The sequence below is a fragment of the Monodelphis domestica genome, chromosome 6 (assembly GCF_027887165.1).
Source record: "Monodelphis domestica isolate mMonDom1 chromosome 6, mMonDom1.pri, whole genome shotgun sequence".
Taxonomy (NCBI): domain Eukaryota; kingdom Metazoa; phylum Chordata; class Mammalia; order Didelphimorphia; family Didelphidae; genus Monodelphis; species Monodelphis domestica.
In genome coordinates, this window is record NC_077232.1 from 182,041,885 (window position 1) to 182,057,139 (window position 15,255).

General features: G+C 38.3%; 1 protein-coding gene across 1 annotated transcript in view; it reads left to right on the forward strand.

Annotated features, from left to right (window-relative positions):
• ARHGAP10 (Rho GTPase activating protein 10) overlaps positions 1-15,255 on the forward strand; it is a 385,966-nt gene that overhangs the window by 244,390 nt on the left and 126,321 nt on the right. Inside the window, exon 16 of the mRNA XM_007496250.3 lies at positions 7,576-7,634. Within this exon, the coding sequence (XP_007496312.2) occupies positions 7,576-7,634 (59 nt within the window). The remainder of the gene's footprint in view (positions 1-7,575; positions 7,635-15,255) is intronic.

The following is a 15,255-nucleotide window of genomic DNA, read 5'->3' on the forward strand; positions in this document are numbered from 1 at the left end:
GTGGGACCTCATTAGATTCTTCAAGTGTTGCTTTTAGAACTTGGGAACACCCAAATTATGTTTGTAAATTAAACATCAAAGCTGAGGATTTTTACTGACTTAAAACACAAAGAGGAGAACCAAGTAAACACCATGGGTTTGTGGGGTCAGTAGAACTTTTCCGTACAAAACGGAGAATGGGATTTGATTTGATAAGCTTTTTCAACCGTTTCTCAGCCTGTGTAAAACTATGAAAAGAAAAGCAAAGTAGAAATCTGAGATTTAAGGGAGGAAAAACCCTAATTCTATCAAATAATTTTTCTAATTGTAGACAAAGTTAGGGGAAAAAACATATCCCTTCGAAAAGAGAGATGCAATTCAATAGGAATCAATTTAGGATTGTGGAATTTGTCTTTCTACATGCAGCATGGGGGTAGAAAGAGAAATAAGAGGAGTAGAAGTGCTAGGAATTACAGTCATGATCCACCCCCTGTGGTTAGGATAGGGCCTCTTGATTTTGTAAAAGATATTATTGTTATTGTTATTTCAAAATGGGCTTTAGATTTCTCTCAAAGTACATAGAATTTTTCATTTCTCTAGACAAAGTTTTTCAAAAGTTTTCAACTACTGAATTCAGTGCTCTCAAAGTATTTGAGTTTAAAAGCCTTCAGGTCACAAATGTTTGGGGGGAAGTTTCTTTATAAACAAGATTGTGAAATAAGAGGCTACTTGGCATAGTGGATAAAAGCCTGAGCACAGCCCGTCAGGAAGCTATGGATTCAAATCCATTCTCATATGTCCATTTGGTAGCTGAATGCCCAGGGGCATGCCGTTTGACTTTGATATGCTGGAGGGAACTCCTTAGAACTTCCATCCTAAAACAGGTTGTAATCTGCATTGGTGAGAGGAAGTCCCTTACTGAGAGTTTCTCATCCTAACAAAAGGGATGACGCTTTTAGGTTTTTCCTTGTATTCCAATAACCTGTGACCTAAGTCATTGGTGCCATCATTAAGTTGTAGATGGGTAACCTCAGGCTACGCCAACACACCCAATACTTCCAGGGTTCTGTTATGCCTCCGTGTAAAAGGGGGCTACACACGCTTCAGCTAAGTGAGGGAAATGAGCATAATTATTCTGGAACTATTATCCAAATAATAATAATACCAATAAAAATAATGTGAGGCAACTTGAGGTAGCTGATAGAGAGCCGTCTTCAGGTATCCAGATCTTGGTACAAGTTCTGCCCTTGTGTAAATTGTTTAACCTTTTCTTGGCAACTCTCTTAACACTCTAGAAGAGTATAAACTGAAGAGAAGGTGCTGATCCTCTAAATTCCCTACATATACCAGCAGTGCTCAAAGTGTGGTCTAGAGCCCTGTGGAAGTCCCCCCAACCCTTTTATGGGGTTCACAAGGTTAAAATCACTTTCATAATAATAGGAAGATGTTTTCATTTCTAATACTTTAAATAGCAGTAAATACCAGTCATGTTGAAGCTTCTTGGAGTCATTGGTGATTTCTAAGAATGCAGAAGGTTCTTAAGGATTAAATGTTTGAGAACCACTACCTCATGCCAATGATATCACAAGCCTTGTACCTTTTTCTTTGACAAGAAAAAGAGACAGCTGGCCATGAAGAGCAGGAGCTGGCTTGTATTGGCAGAGGGACCTACCTCACTCGGAGTTCCCTGGACCAAGGCAATCAAAAGGCTCAATTAAAAAAAAAAGTGAATGTCTCTCTGCTGACTTAAGATTCTACATGAAATCAGACTCATAACAATCCTATGAAGCCAGCAGTACACATATTGTCAATCCCGTTTTGCAGGTGAGGAAATCAAGGTCTAGAGGTCTTGAAGCCACATGTTTATGTTTATACAGTAAGTGTCGGGTTCGAGACTTGCAATTGCCATTTTGAGGATTCTTTCTACTCCCCTAGGCTGTCTCTGCTACCAGGGTATATGTGTATGTGTAAATAAACATGGGTGTGTGTGGCCTAAGATGTAAAGAAATAGAAATGAGCCGTTATAATTTTCCAATTTCACTGAATAAACATTTTCAGTTATAATTAATTACCTTGTTTCTCTCCTCTAGTATTTGGAAGCCTTGGCTTTTTTTTCCCTCCCTCTATACTTATTGTTTAGAAGGTTAAGTTTGAGGCTAAAAGGTCTTTTTAATTATTGCAGACTATTTTCCATCAAGCTCTCCAATATTTACTCTGTGATATCCTCCAAAGAGATTTGGCCTCTGACATTGCTACTTTTACCACTTTGCTCTCATTATCTTACTTTTATTTATTGGGTTTCCTGTTAATTTGAGGAATTATTATAGAGGAAGCATTTGTGTGGGTGAGTTTCATCATCTTTACTCCTAAATATATAGAGAGAATGAAATGGTCTGTCTAGATTTGATGTCTCTCCTTTAGAAGATTGCCTGTATTTTGGTTGCTTTGAAAAATCTACTTTCAAAATGTTCTGCTGAGTGTCAGCTCTCTTTTCCTGGCATTATTTATAGTGGAGATAACTGTAGTTAGAATTAGCCATTTCTGATGAGTTTCCTGGTGATACCCTGCGGAGGACACAGTTGAGTTTGCTTGTCCACTTTCATTTTGCCTGTGGAGTTTTTGACTATTAAAACTAATTCAGCCAATAAAAATGTAGGCATAGCCATTCAGGAGAATAAATGTGGATTCTGTCAGGAAAGTAGTTTCCCCTCAACCCATGTCACCTCTCCCTGCTTCTAATAACCCTAAGCATCTCAGCCAGAAAAAGCCCACCTCAACTTCGAAACCACCTACCAAAATAAAATTGAGTCCAAGAGCTCAGAGAAGGAAAGGATGTGGTTTATCTTTCTGCATGGCATTTTCCTTCTTTCTCCTACTGGGTTCAGAGCCCTTTTTCTCCCCCTATTTGGTTGCCGGAGTCAGGTGCCAACTGTTTCATTTCCTATTAGACTATAAATTCCATGTTCAGTGATGTATAAATTTTAAGAGATTTCCATTGTAGGAGAGAACAGTAGTTCTTAGGAATGAGTGAGTGAATGAATGAATGAAAGAAAGAGAATTAAGCCACAGGCACTGAAGTGTCACTGATACAATATCATAGGAGAGACAGAAGCTTCCATCCTAATAGAGAAAGCCAATACATTATTAGAGGATGCACTTGGAGAGGCAGGTGGTGGGTATGGGCACTGGCTGGTGAGTGCCAAAGGGGTAGAGGTGGATGGCTGGTTAGGAAGTAAAATCTGTTCCTGGGCCAGCACAAGGGCTAATTTGCACTTACTTACTCACCAATCCTGGTGGTCAGGCCTTAGGGCATGAGCTCCGAAAAGAATTGGAATAATTTCCTTACATAGCATGGACTGGATTCTAAAAGTCCAGCCTGATTATGAAAGGTGGGAGTTCATCTGGAGCATCTTGGTGTTCTTTCTATTGTCCCATTCTGCCTTCCTTTGGGTGTTTTCTGCCATGTATTTTCTATTAAACACTTTCTATTAAAATTCCTGAAGAGCCATCTTCTATAACAAATACTATTTCTTTTTTTTTTAATTTTACAAATACTATTTCTTAATACTATTTTTTTAAAAAGGAGGAAAAATCAGTACAAACCTATCCATATTTGACATTTATGGACTTGGTCTCTCCTCAGAGAGCTTATTGGGAGTATCCTGTCCTTCTCTTCTTTTTGACTATGCTGCTTCTTTTTTGTTGGATATGGTGGAATTTTATATATGTTCAGACTCTGCTCCCTTCTTACCCACATTGTGACTGATAGGACTTGCTGACACTTCTGAGTCTTAGAGAACAAGCCTTAATGTGCCTGGATGTGCCCCAGAAACACATAGAGAGGGAAGTCTGGAGGATGCAGTCCAGTGGCACGTATGGAATGCTTTTAGAATAGTTGTCATTTTCATTTGAGCTGCCCCAGGATTAGAAATATTTATTTTGCATGATGTCAAGCACTTGTGGTCTTATAGCTTATGTTCAAACATATTGGAAAAAGTTGTGAATCAGTTTCATCAGCCCTGGAAGGAAAACCTTCTTGGTGCTTTTTCCTTACATGTCCCTAAGCCTCCTCATTGTTTTTCCTCCTTAGCATTTTTTTCACCATCTTGTTCTTACACAAGCATTCCCCCTTTCTTAATAATTTCTTGTTTGCTGGAAGAGCATAGTGATGGAAGCAGAGTCAAGATGGCAGAAAAAGTTCAGACCTCTGAAAACCCTTCCTCTCCAATTAAAAACAGAAGGCTTCTAGGGGACTGAAAACCAAATCTAACAACAGGACAGATCTAAGGAACCCTCCTGCTGGACTCAACTTAAAAGGTATACCCCCAAAAAGCCTGAATTCTAGAACACATGGGTTTAAGGGGAAGGAAGAAGGGAAAAACAAAGAGGACTCCTCCCCCACCTACAGTTACTAAGTTACTAAGCCTCCCGTGGTAGCTGGAATCTCTGGGCCAGCAAAGGTGCTAGTCTGGAGGGAGTACCTTGTGGGCACAACTATGCCTGGCTCAGGGCTTTGAACACAGGCAGCAGAGAGACAGCTGGAGGAGAAACTCAGAAAAGGCAGTCCAACTGCAGGGGAGACACTCCATATTGCCCCTCCCTTCCCCAAGGAAGTTTTGGCCTCAGGGTACATCCAGCTCTGCTAGATCAATTCTGCCCTTATCAATAGGACAGATAAGAAGCCTTCAGAGGGCAGGGAAGCTCAAGCTCCAACACCCCTCTCCCACTGACTCCACTGAGAACATGCTGACTAAACCCCAAGGGGGAAGGCTGCAATTACTACAGGACACCTTAATAACAAGGTGGGAAGCCCAACTCCTTTTCAATTTCTGCTGACATCTGAGGAAGATCTGGCATCAGGGATCAACCTGACCAATCAGCAGAACAGAGAAGAAGCTCCTTCAGGACAGAATAGCCCAAACCCATAGATCTAGCACATAATGAGAGGAGCAAGACTACAGGGGGGAAATAAGGGAGAAATATAAGCAAACAACAGAAAAAGAAAAAAGAAATTACAATTGACAGCTTCTATCCAGGCAGTGAATAAAGAGCAAATGAAACAGAGGAAGATCAAGGAACACCAAGCAAAAACACAGAAACTCCAGCAAATTGGACACAGGATTTGGAAGAACTCAAAATACAATTCAAAAATCAATTAAGAGAGGCTGAAGACAACTGGGAAAAGAACTTAAAAATGTAAGATAAGTTCTCTGGAAACTGAGGCACTTGAACTAAAATGAGAAAATAGTGTCTTAAAAGCCAAAATTAGCCAGCTTGAAAATGAGGCAAAGGAGATGAAAAATGACCTCCAAAGAAAATCAGACCAGAAGGAGAAGGATGACCAAAATTCCAGGAATGAAATTCAGTCTTTAAAAACTAGAATATAGCAACTGGAAGCAAACAACTTCGCAAGGCAGCAGGAAACTATAAAACAAAATCAAAAGAATGAAAAATTTAAGGAAAATATGAAATACCTCATCCACAAAACAGAAGATTTAGAAAACAGGTCCAGGAGAGACAACTTAAGAATCGTTGGTCTACCAGAAGATCATGACAAAAGAAAAAGCCTAGACACCATACTACAGGAAATTATCCAAGAAAACTGCCCTAACATTCTAGAGCAAGAGGGAAAAGTGGAGATTGAAAGAATCCACAAATCACCTCCTGTACTTAATCCCTAGCTGACAGCACCCAGGAATGTTATAGCCAAATTCAAGACCTATGAGACCAAGGAAAAAATATTACAAGCCTCTAAGAAGAAGTCATTCAGATACCATGGAACTATAGTGAGGATAACACAGGATCTGACTGCATCTACACTGAAGGACCGAAAGGCATGGAATATGATATTCCAGAAAGCAAGGGAACTAGATCTACAACCAAAAATCAACTACCCAGCAAAACTGACTATTTTCTTACAGGGGAAAATGTGGTCATTTAATAAAATAGAAAACTTCCAAGCATTCGCAAAGAAAAGACTAGATCTGAACAGAAAATTTGATGCCCAAACACAGAACTCAAGAGAATCACCAAAAGGTAATGAAGAAAGGGGGGAAAACAACAACAACAAAACTTTTTTAAAGTGACCAAATAAGTTAAAATGATATGTATCCCTACAAGAAAAGAGGATATTGGTAACTCTTAAAAATTGTTATTATCACCTGGGTAGCTAGAAAAATTATAACTTAGAGGGAACAGTGATAAACTATATAGGATGAAATGCCAATATATAATTATGTATATGGACATATGTATGCAGAAATATATATATCTGTGTGTGTGTGTATATATATAATGAGAGGTAAAAAGAGATTAATACTAAGAGAAATGGAAAAAGAAACAAAATGAGGTAAATTTATATGTCACAAAGAAGTGCATGGCAGGAGTGGGGGGGAACATCAATACTCTGGAAAGGTAAAGAGGTTAGAGATAGGAAATACTCAATTCTTATGTGAATTGAAATTGACTCAAAGAGGGAAGAACAATCAAATCCATTGGGGCAGAGAATTTATTTGTGCTCTATAGAGAAGTAGAAGGGTAACAAATGGACTAGTGGGAAGAGAAACAATAAAAGGGAGGGAGAAGGTGGAGGGTAATTTAAAAAGACTGTAAAGAAAATGAGAGGGGAATAAGAAGGGGGGTAGAAAGGGAAGTAAAATAAGGGCGGGAATTAGGGGGACTGATTAAAAACAAAACATTGGTGTAGAAAGAAATAGTGAAAGAAGAAAGGGCAGGACTAGGAATGGAAATCAAAATGTTGGGAAATACACAGCTGGTAATCGTAACTCTGAATATGAATGGAATGAACTCACCCATAAAAAGCAAGCAAATAGCAGAGTCGATTAGAAACCAAAATCCTACCATATGTTGTCTACAAGAAACACATGAGTAAGGTAGACACACATAGGGTAAAAGAGCATAGTAATAAACATAATTAATAAGGACTAGCAACTAGTTAGCATTTTAAGGTTTGCAAAGTGCTTTACAAAGATTATCCCATTTGAACCTCACAACCTCCTGTGAGGTAGATGCTTTTATCCTCATTTTCCTTTGAGAAAACTGAGGCAGACAGAAGTTAAATGGCTTACTCAGGGTCAAACAGCTATTTAAGTGTCTCCATCCTGATTTGAACTCAGATTTTCCTGAATCAACCCACCACTCACTCTATCTACTCTATCATATGTAATATATCATTATATGCATGTAATATAATTTCTCAGGGGGCAGGAGTTGCTTCATTTTTTTAGGTAGCATAGTAGCTTACATATAATGGAGATAGAAATGGGAAAAGGACCAATGGTTTCTTTGGCATAAGGGGCCTCCGAATCCCCTTTGTTGGTGCTTTCTTTGCAATCTGTAATCTTCATGATTCACTTAGAGCACTGAAGGTAAATAACATTCATTTGTGTGTGTGTGTGAGAGAGAGAGAGAGAGACAGACAGACAGACAGACAGACAGAGACAGAGAGACAGAGGAACAGAGAGAGATAGAGACAGAGGGAGAGGTGTAGTGAAAATTTTTTCTGTAACAAATCCAGACAAATCTGAAGCGTATGAGCTTGATTTTTGTAATTTAATGTCCTTTTGTTTTTAACAGAAGTCTTCCAGAGCCCCTTATGACATATGACTTACATGGAGAGTTCATCATTCCTGCTAGTAAGTATTTGTAAGCACTTATTCAGTCAGCATGCATTTATTGGGCATGAAATTCTGTGTGTAGGCATCAGGGAGACAAAGACCCAAGGAATAGAACAGTTCCTACCCTCAAGAATCTTATCTTTCAGTGGGGAAAAAAAAAGATTCTGCTTAGACAAAAGCTAATATAAAGTAATTTTGTTGACAGGGAAGAGCCCTATTTGATTCAGGAAAAAGTCCTCATTTAGGAGATGATGGTTTATGTGATCCTTTTCCCCACATATTTTGTTATGTGAACATCTAAAAAGAAAGAGGAGCCTAGTTGAAATTAGCAACTGCCCTGCTTAGTATATTCAGTGAAGAGTGTTCATAGTTTAAAAAAATAGTTGATGTTTTTATAAAAGAAATTAGCCTGTCATGGTATACAAATCAACACAAGAGTCTTAATTTTGTAGAGAATAATTTTATTTTTTAAAAACAGTTCCATGTGTGAAAACATCCAACAGGGAGAATAATAAAGAAATGGACAGCTTGAATTTGCAAGATTTCATTACTATACATTCCCTCTCCATCCCAGGGAACTCTTAGATTAGTTTTCTTTTATTATTTTTGCACCGCTTCTGTAGACATTGGACAAGTACCTAAAAGTCACTCTGGTCATTGGAGGTAGATTAGTGTTAACAACTTAATAGATTAAAGAAACTGAGGGCTAACATAGACCAATAACAGGCCAGATGGCTTAGAACCAACTGTAGAATTCAAGACCTCAGCTCTCCCAATGCCCCTTGAGTAGATTTCACTTGCATTAATGATGCATTATCTCTGGAACCCTTTGAGGTCTGAAATTTATTGACCACATTCATGCTAGTCCAGAGATATGAGATTAGCCTTGAGATGAAAGAGGGTTCTGGGAAATTTTGGAAGAAAAAAGACGCTAAGCTAAGTCGATTTTCTACCAAAAAATTTTGTGTGTGGAATAAGCTTTTTGAATAGACACATTAATTTCATTTAGTGCGAAAACTACTAAAAGCATCCACATTTTCCTACCAGGACCCCCAACTCACATTATATGAAACACCAGGGATCCATAGAACTAAGTCTGCCAGCTGTTGCTTTGGTGTTGTTTTTGTTTCCTAGCATAATCTGCAGGGGGAAAACAGCTCTCAAGCCCTTTGACTAAGTCTCACTGTTGCCTAAACCTTGCTTCAAAGGATCCCCTTAAAGATCTCCTTGTGAGGTTTGTGTCCAGGTTAGCCTGGAGGTTCCTAGTACCATTGCAGGAGGAAAGGAATTCGCCAGCCTCATTAGAATGTACCACTTAAAATAGATGTTTGAAAGGGGTAGAAATACAGTCCTGTTTGGTCATATGTTTTCACATGGGAATAGAGGCTTTTGAGAGCAAAGTTGTAGGAAGGAGGGAGAAACGGGGGAAAAAAGTTCTGTTGGAAGAAATTCCAACACATGGTTGGTCGTTTTGATTTTCTACCCTGTGGCACTTTTGGCAAACCAGGCGAAGAGAAATTAAACTTGACTTGGAGGACAGTTGTTCCGTCTTGTTTGCCTTAGAGACTGGAAAGAGAAGAATGGCGCCAGGTCTGGTCCATCAGGCTTTGGGAGTTGCAGAAAGAGTGGTCATAGGGCAAAGCTTGGAGTTACCAGAAAAAAACTCCAAATGTTAATTGTGAGCAAGCCTTGCTTCCTTACTGTTTTTTTTTTTCCTGGGGGTGGGAGGGAGGTCTCAGAAAACTTAACTTCCTAGGCTTTACACAGAGAAAGCATCCCAAAAGCTCAGGCCCCAGAAGTGAAGATGTAACACAAATGATGGATTACAAAATTTCTCCCACGAAAGTTTTTGGAATGTTTATAGATATTACATAAATGCATTGACCTCATGGGACTTGATTTAATTCAGTAAGTCTTTGTGAAACACTTAGCGTGGATGAGGCTTTCTGCTTGGTCCTGGCCATGGAAGAAAAGGGGAAGAACGGTCCCTGCCCTAAAGGAGCTTACCTTCTCTTGGGGGATAAACATTTACTTGGATGAGCAAGAGGGAGCCGCTTGGATGAGATCATTTAGCTAATAGATCTGGAAAAAAAAATATCCCATAAGAGAGAACTTAACTTTTTTTGTGTCATGGCTTCCCACCCTGGCCTTCTAGTAAAGTCAATGGACTTTCTCAGAATGATATTTTTAAATGAATAAAATAAAACATAGGATGACAAGGAAACCAATTATATCAAAATAGAGTTAGCAGAATATTAAAAAACAGCCAGTTTATAGATCCCAGATTAAGAACTGCTATTTTAGGAGATGGAGCCTTCTTTGAGACTTAAATATTTTCCAAATTGATGCTTTTAATCTTTTATTGCATTTTAAAGACCCTTACCTAGTATCAATTCCAAGAAAGAAGAGTGGTGAGGGTGAGGGAATTGAGATTAAATGATTTGTTCAGGGTCACATAGCTAGGCTGTGTCTTGAGGCCAGATTTGAACATAGGACCTCCTTCCTCCAGGTCTGTTCCTAGTTGCTTCCCTTTCATTGAATCTTAAAAGGATAGAGGAAGGAATATATTCCAGGTGTTCCAATTTCCTGTGCAAAATGGGAGATGAGATGCCAAGTTCATAGAACAGCAAGTTGGTCAGTTTGGCTCATTCATGGAACAAAATGTGTGGAGAGAAGAGTGATGTGAGGGAAGACTTGAGCTGGATGGGCTAGAAATGCCAAACTGAAGAGTTTATATCTTGTCCCAACAGCTCCAGAGAGCAACAAGGGGTTCTTGAGATTGGGGGGGGTACCTGAGCCTTAGGACGTGATTTTAGTTTCTGCAGGAGATCTTACCACTTCCCCAGGTTCTGTGTTTGTGAGAAAAGCCTCCCCAGCAATCTTACAGTAACATTCTAGGGGAGTCTGCAGGCTCATTCATTGGGAGAGAAGTAAGACTGGGAAATGAATTCTCATCACCAGCCCCAAATAAATGCTCTGCCAGTGTAGTGTTTGGCAGGGATTTGTAACTAAAGGGAATTTTGGTTGGAATTATTTCTCTAATAAACTTGTTTAATAAGAAAACCTCTGCATGCTAATGGTATAATTTAAGGAGTAAAATTTTAAAAGTAGCCTCTGATTTTATTTAATTTATTAAAAAAATTTTGCCAATTATACATAATAACAAATTTCCACATACATTTTCCTAAGTTATATGATTGATCTCAGCTCTCTCTCCCTCCCTTTCCTTCTCCTTCCTGGTTCTGGCAGGTGATTCAATCTGGGTTATACAAGTATTATCATGCAAAACATATCAGCCTCTGATTTTTAAAAGTTAATGTTCGTGTATTTGAAATTTTTATGACAGCTATCATTTCTCTTCCTCCTCCTGTCCCTGTATACTTTTTTTAAGCCCTGATCTTCCATCTTAGAATCATTACTAAGTATTGGTTCCAAGGCAGAAGGGCAGGGCAATTGGGGGGGGGGGGGATTAAGTTGCTCAGAGTCACACAGCTAGGAGGTGTTGGAGGAAACTTTGAATCTAGGACTTCTCATCTCTAGTCTTGGTTCTCAATCCACTGAGCCACCCAGCTGTCCCACCATGTGTGTTTAAAAAAAAAAAAAAACCACTTGCATATATATGTATGTGTGTGTACTTATATATTTATTTATATATTTTATTATATTTATATATTTGGTAGCATGTTATTATATATCTTTATTTTATTTATATATTAGATAACATATATATTTGATTTACTACATTTTATTATTTATTAGATCGTATAATTTATGATATATTTATGCATATTTAATATATTTTATTATATAATTTATATATTAGATAGTAAATTATTTATTATATATTAACATATTTTATTATATTTCTATATTAGATAGTATGCTATATTTTATACTATTTATATTTTATTTCTTAGATAGCATCATATAATTTATTATGTATTTATTAATATTTATATATTTATTATTCATACATTCGATAGTATAATATTATTTAATACATATTTATTCACAGAGTTTAGGTAATGAAGAAAATGAGACATTGGGCAGGCCACACGAGAGAGGGCATCATTGCCTTGTCTAGCTTTAGGGACTCTTGGGTGAGGGTTGCCCAACTCCTTTCCCCAGGGTGGCTCAGCCAGTGAGAGGGCGCTGTCCAGCTTCTCCTCAGCCTGCAGATGCTGTGTGTCCCTTCCCTCCCACTGGGGCCAGCTTTGGTCTGTCCTTTTGGTATTGAGATTGAGGCTGAAAGATTTTCTTGGCTTTCTCCCCTCAACCCTAAACCCAGCCCTAAACACACATGTCTGCGGCTTTGGTTGAAAGTCCAAATTAGTGAATGGAACTCTTGGTCTCAGTATGATCAATATTTCATTTCTTTTTTTTTTCCAGACTCCATAAAAAGATTAAATTTTTCTCTCAGATTTCAAAAGTATCTTCAGAGCAGCTAGGTAGCACAGTGGATAGGGTTCCAAGCCTGGATTCAAATCTGGAACCAGATACTGCCTAGCAGTATGGCTCTAGGCAAGTCACTTAACCTCAGTTGTTTAGCCCTTGCCTTTCTCCTGCCTTGGAGCCAATACTTAGTGTTGATTCAAGGCAGAAGGTAAGGGTTTAAAAAAGACTCACTTTAGGTACGGGAACTCAGTGTCAATTGGTGGGAGTGCAGCAGCTTTTTAGTTTCATTTTGGGGGGGATCTTGGATGATGATGGAACTCTAAAGCCTGTTGTATAAATATTGGTTAAATAGACAGGATGCCCCCAAAGCCTTACTGTGTGTTAAGCTTTAATAGCTCAGAACTTCGCTAAGACTTTTGGGATGCCCTGTGTCTGAAAGGTTGTTCTCATGGGATTTCAGAAGGGGGGAGCAGGGGGAGTCTGTTTTGGGGGCTCCCTGTGTTTCAAAGAATGTTCTTATAGAATTTCATGGTGCTGCGGGTGGGGGAAGAGAATTAGAACCAATGGATAGAGGTTATAAGGAGGCAGCTCAGTAGAAGAAAAACTTTCTAGCTGCTTGATATGTTCAAATGGATTTCCCTGCCTTGTAAAGGAGTGAGATCCCTGTGCCAGGAGGTATTCAAAGAACATTTAAGGAGGAATGTCCAAAGTAAGGTTTAGATTAGATATCTGCTGGAATCCCTTATAACTCTACGATTCTGTAATTTTTGGTTAGCTTTGTTCAAATTTCCTTTGAAGGAAGGAAGAAAGTTACCCAAGAGCCTCCTACATGCGAGGAATTCTGCTAAGTGCTTTTAAAATACTATCTCATTAGAAGCTCATTTAAGTGAGGAAGGGGAAACCATAAATGTCTTATAACAAGTATTGGGGAACATTGTATCCAGCTGCACATTTTCTACTCTGTTAAAACACTAGAGAAGCAAAGATCATGGACATGAGCAGCAGATTTCTAAATCACGTCCTGCACAATCACAGAATTTGAGTCATTGGGAATCTTTAAGATCATTTAGTTTGACCCTTTCTCCCCTCATTTTCCTTTTGAGGAAACTGTAATCTACACCAAACCATAATGGAGAGCTTCCCTCTTCCCCTTCCATCCTTGGCCCCAAAGGAAACTGGAAGCTTTCCCCATATTGATCTATTAAAAGTTCTTGGATGCACATAATGCCAATATTTAACTTGTATTAGTATTTCTCTGTGCATTTAGTTGTTTGTCTTTGATAAGCTACTTAGGGTTAGGATTATATTTAACTCTCTGTATACTTGCTTGGAACATAGATAGAAATATAATTAAAGCCTTGGGTGATTTTAATTTTCCTATTAAAGTAATTCTTAAAAACTGCTGGCATCATAAAACTTGGAAGCTCCAGGAATGGGGTTTTCTGGACAAAAGTTAGTATAGAGGCCATATGTGAAAAACACTGTCAAAGAAAAATGTTTAGCACTAAAACTATATACTTTAGTATTTCAGGAGACTCATGATCTCATTGCTGTCGGTCCCTCTAACAGATTATTCCCTGCTCTGTACGTTGGTCAATTGTCTAAATGGACCTGGCTTTTTGTAATTAACCTCCCAATGAGATCTGTGGCTAGTATCTTTTGGGCCAAGGTGGTCTTCTTTGCCACCTCTCCCCACCTTTTTTTACCACAGGCAAAATAATTCTGGGTTGCAGGTTTGCTTTCCAAGAGTAGTTTCATCCTTGGATAATAACTACTGGGGCTGGACTTGAGTCTTTGCAGCATGGTGTGAGCCCCTAGGAGAGTCTGTTCTCTTCTGGTAAGATGTTGCCTGTGAGCCATGATTGAGATAAAATTGAGATAAAATCAGATGGGAGTGTGTCATTTTACAGACAAAGAAACTGAGTCCTGGAAAGGCTATACCTTTCCTCAGGTTATATCAGTGGCAAGCGATTCTAGGGGAGGGGGATGAAATTAGACAAAATCTAATTCAGTATGTTTTTGTTTAAGAAGGAGGACCTTTTAGTGACTCAGAGATAGCCTTGCAAAACTCTGTTACATGATCATGGGAAGGCTTAGAAACAGAACATTAAAGATAACGAAAATAACCAACCTTACCTTTAAATTCCCCAATAGGTGGAAAAAATATGATAGGATAGTATTTTGGGGAGGGAGAAGGTAATTCTTGTAAAAACTTTATTTTTAATTATTTAAAAATGAATCCTATACAGAGTATGGTTATGTGGGAGGATTATTCCATCTTATATTTCTTAGTAAATTGAAATGTATACATATATATATTATATATCTCAAATTAACAATTGATAAGAAATGTATATAGATGAAATGGGTTTTCTCTATCCAGTTTCTCAGATTTCCTTCTTACTCTAGTATATAGCATTTCATAACCCTAGACAGTTTTTTGTGGTTTTCCAGGTCATCTTAGTAGTTCACTTTTTAATTTTATTTTTAACTTCTCTTTTGCAGTTTTAAGCTCTTACTTTATGTGCCAAGTACTGTGTTTGACACTAGAAACATAAATACAAAAGTAAGACAGGCCCTTTTCTCAAGGAACTTATATTCTACAGGCTGAAAACAATATATTCATAGCTTAAGGAGTTTACTTTTTTTTAATTTTAATTTTTTTTAATTTAAAAACCCTTACCTTCCATCTTGGAGTCAATACTGTGTATTGGCTCCAAGGCAGAAGAGTGGTAAGGGCTAGGCAATGGGGGTCAAGTGACTTGCCCAGGGTCACACAGCTGGGAAGTGTCTGAGGCCAGATTTGAACCTAGGACCACCCGTCTCTAGGAGTTTACTTTTTAAAAAAGACATTACCATGAAAAACAACCCCAGGATGACAGTTGCTTAAGCCTCTCTCCCCTCAGATTTCTCAACATCTATTTAACATGTGAAACTTATGTGGACAGCGTGTTTGGTTTTCACTCCAGATTGAGGATTTATTTGTTGTTATTGGATTTTTAAAATTATCACTCAAACTGCTCTGTTAATTTTAGTGTCGTAGCCAGTGATCGATGTAGCTTATTTCTAAGAATCCTTTTATTCATTTAGGAAGTCTTGCCATGCGATGCAGTGGAAAAAGCCTTAGAGCCTAGGATCTTGGGTTCAAAATAGCCACTCTGGATAATTCTTTTGGTCTCGACCTTCATTTCTTCACCTGCAAAATGAGCTGTTGGACTAGATTAATTTCTACTTAGTCAAGATT